This window comes from Malus domestica, chromosome 01, assembly GCF_042453785.1.
Source record: "Malus domestica chromosome 01, GDT2T_hap1".
In the NCBI taxonomy this organism is placed as follows: domain Eukaryota; kingdom Viridiplantae; phylum Streptophyta; class Magnoliopsida; order Rosales; family Rosaceae; genus Malus; species Malus domestica.
The window spans coordinates 4,222,658-4,224,926 of NC_091661.1; the positions used below are offsets into that span (position 1 = coordinate 4,222,658).

A 2,269-nucleotide genomic window follows, 5' to 3' on the forward strand; every position below is an offset into this window, starting at 1 on the left:
TCTCAAGTTATATACACAAAAACATAGCTTTATTCTTATGTGTGACTACAAAAAGCTCCTGCTATATACAATAACATAGTGCAAGCACAAATAAAATGTATATAAAGAAAATTTACGTGGGGGAGTATAGCCTATGGTGCCTTTTATGACACTAGAATTGCTTTCGTGCAAAGGAGATGGGCAAGAAGCATCCCGGAGGTACCTTGCTAAACCAAAATCACCAACAAAAGTAGTCATGTCACTGTCTAACAAAATGTTGTTGGGCTTTATATCACAATGAACTATTGGCATGTGAGCGGTTGTGCAAATAATCCAGAGCACACTCTATATCGATGGCAATGTTAACTCTTTGAATAGGATTCGGATTCTTCGGCATATTAGCTGGCCTATCTACTCCTTGAGCTGAAATGTGCAACCTTTCATCTAGGCTTCCATTCACCATGAACTCATACACCAGTGCTTTGAAATTGTTTCCTTGAAAATCAATGCTTGAACAAGCGGTCGGTAGCTTGACAAGATTTCGGTGCCTAATGCTTTTCAAGGCTTCACATTAAGCTACGAAACTTCTAGAAGCTCTTGAAGTTCGAAGATTGAGTACTTTCACTGCAACAATTCTTTGTTCAAGTTGATTGAGAATTCCCTTGTCCACTGACCCAAAACTTCTATGAACAATCAAATTTGTAGCAGAGAACCCATCAGTTCCTTTGAGGATATTTCCATAGGACAATTTCCCCAACGATGATCCTGAAGTTGACTTAAGCGCTCTAGCTTTTCTTGATCGAAAAAGAAGAGTAAGTAACAACACTAAGACGAAGCCAACAACACCACTAGAAACTGAGATAATTAAGCTCAGTTTAGGCAATAACCTTCTCATAGATTGTTTGGAGATGCATTTAGGCAATCTTAAGTGAGGTATACCTCCACAAAGCCGTGTGTTTCCCACAATAGCTTGCATTCTTGAAAACTCCTTGGATTGGTACTGCACCTTCAAAATTGTTAAATGAAAGGTTTAAATTCTGCAAGAAGGGGAAATTCTCCAAGTAGTTGGGAATTATGCCAGACAAGTTGTTGCAAGAAAGGTCAAAATCTTCAATTCCCTCTCAAAAAGCTCCAGGATTTAGGAATCGTCCCATGCAATAAATTTTCTCTCAAACACAGAGCTGCCAAACTTCTGCAACTCCCTAAGCTTTGTGGAATCTCACGAGATAAATTGTTTTTAGAAACATCCAAGAAAACAAGATGCTATAAGTTACCTACTTCCATGGGGATGGATCCAGTAAGCTGATTGATGGATAGATCCTTTGAAAATGGTAATGATGATAAACTAATGATTTGTTTTGGAATTGGACCACTAAGATTAGTTTGAGAAAAACTCAAAACTATTAGATTCTTGCATACTCCAAGGCTTTATGGTATGCTGCCTTGTAACTCTGGCTTGACTTGAGAAGCAATCTGCCTTATTCAATTTACCTATCAAACTTGGTAAAGTGCATGTCAATCGGTTGTCATCAAAGTTTATTGTCTCCAAGTTGATGAGATTTCCAACTCCGACAGGAATGTTTCCGCTTATCTGATTCCCTCGAAAATCTATTCTCCTGAGCTTTCTTGAGAGATTGCTGATAGATTCAGTTAGCACTCCTCCAAAATTATTGGCACTGATAGATACAACTTCTAAATTGGCGCAATTAACTAGAGAGGAGATGAAATCCAAGTCACCTTCCTCATTATTTCCAAAGTTGTTATCATGAAGTGCAAATAAATACAAATTTGACTGGATTGCCATGTTGGAAATGTGCCCTAAAGCCAATCATATGATGATACTTTACGGACATTTCACATGTTAAACTAATCTAGTTTAATTAAAGGGCAATGATTATTATTTAAAGTCATCTCATATAAATGTTATATGCTTAAATGATAAGTCCAAGGAATATGTAATTGCGAGAATGTGATCTAAAGAAGTTAGATTCATAAGACCATTCTCTTTTGTATACATGTCCTAAATGTTCCTGATCATAGGATTGCCAATTGGGCATTGACAGTCCGTTATAATCAGTACGTGCTATGTCTTTTCTTAGGGAGAGTGACTGGTCTTGAGTCATTGGTGTGACTGACATCAAGACAAGCATGTAGGTGCTCAATAGAGAATGAGTCCACTGAACACGATCAACAAAGAGTTCTCATACTCATGTCACATGAGAACTCATGAAGTAGTCATTTGACCTAAGGCATCAGAGTTGTCTTGTGGTTAGGTCCTTGATCTTTGAAT

At 37.7% G+C, this 2,269-nt stretch overlaps 1 protein-coding gene across 1 annotated transcript; it reads right to left on the minus strand.

Annotated features, from left to right (window-relative positions):
• Positions 1–271: 271 nt before the first annotated feature.
• On the minus strand, positions 272–1,783 carry LOC103400583 (probable LRR receptor-like serine/threonine-protein kinase At3g47570). The gene is made up of 4 exons (XM_017322841.2): positions 1,471–1,783; positions 919–985; positions 654–773; positions 272–527 (listed from the first exon to the last, which is right to left on the minus strand). The coding sequence occupies exons 1-4, from the start codon at positions 1,781–1,783 to the stop codon at positions 272–274; spliced, it is 756 nt and encodes a 251-aa protein (XP_017178330.2).
• Positions 1,784–2,269: the final 486 nt, after the last annotated feature.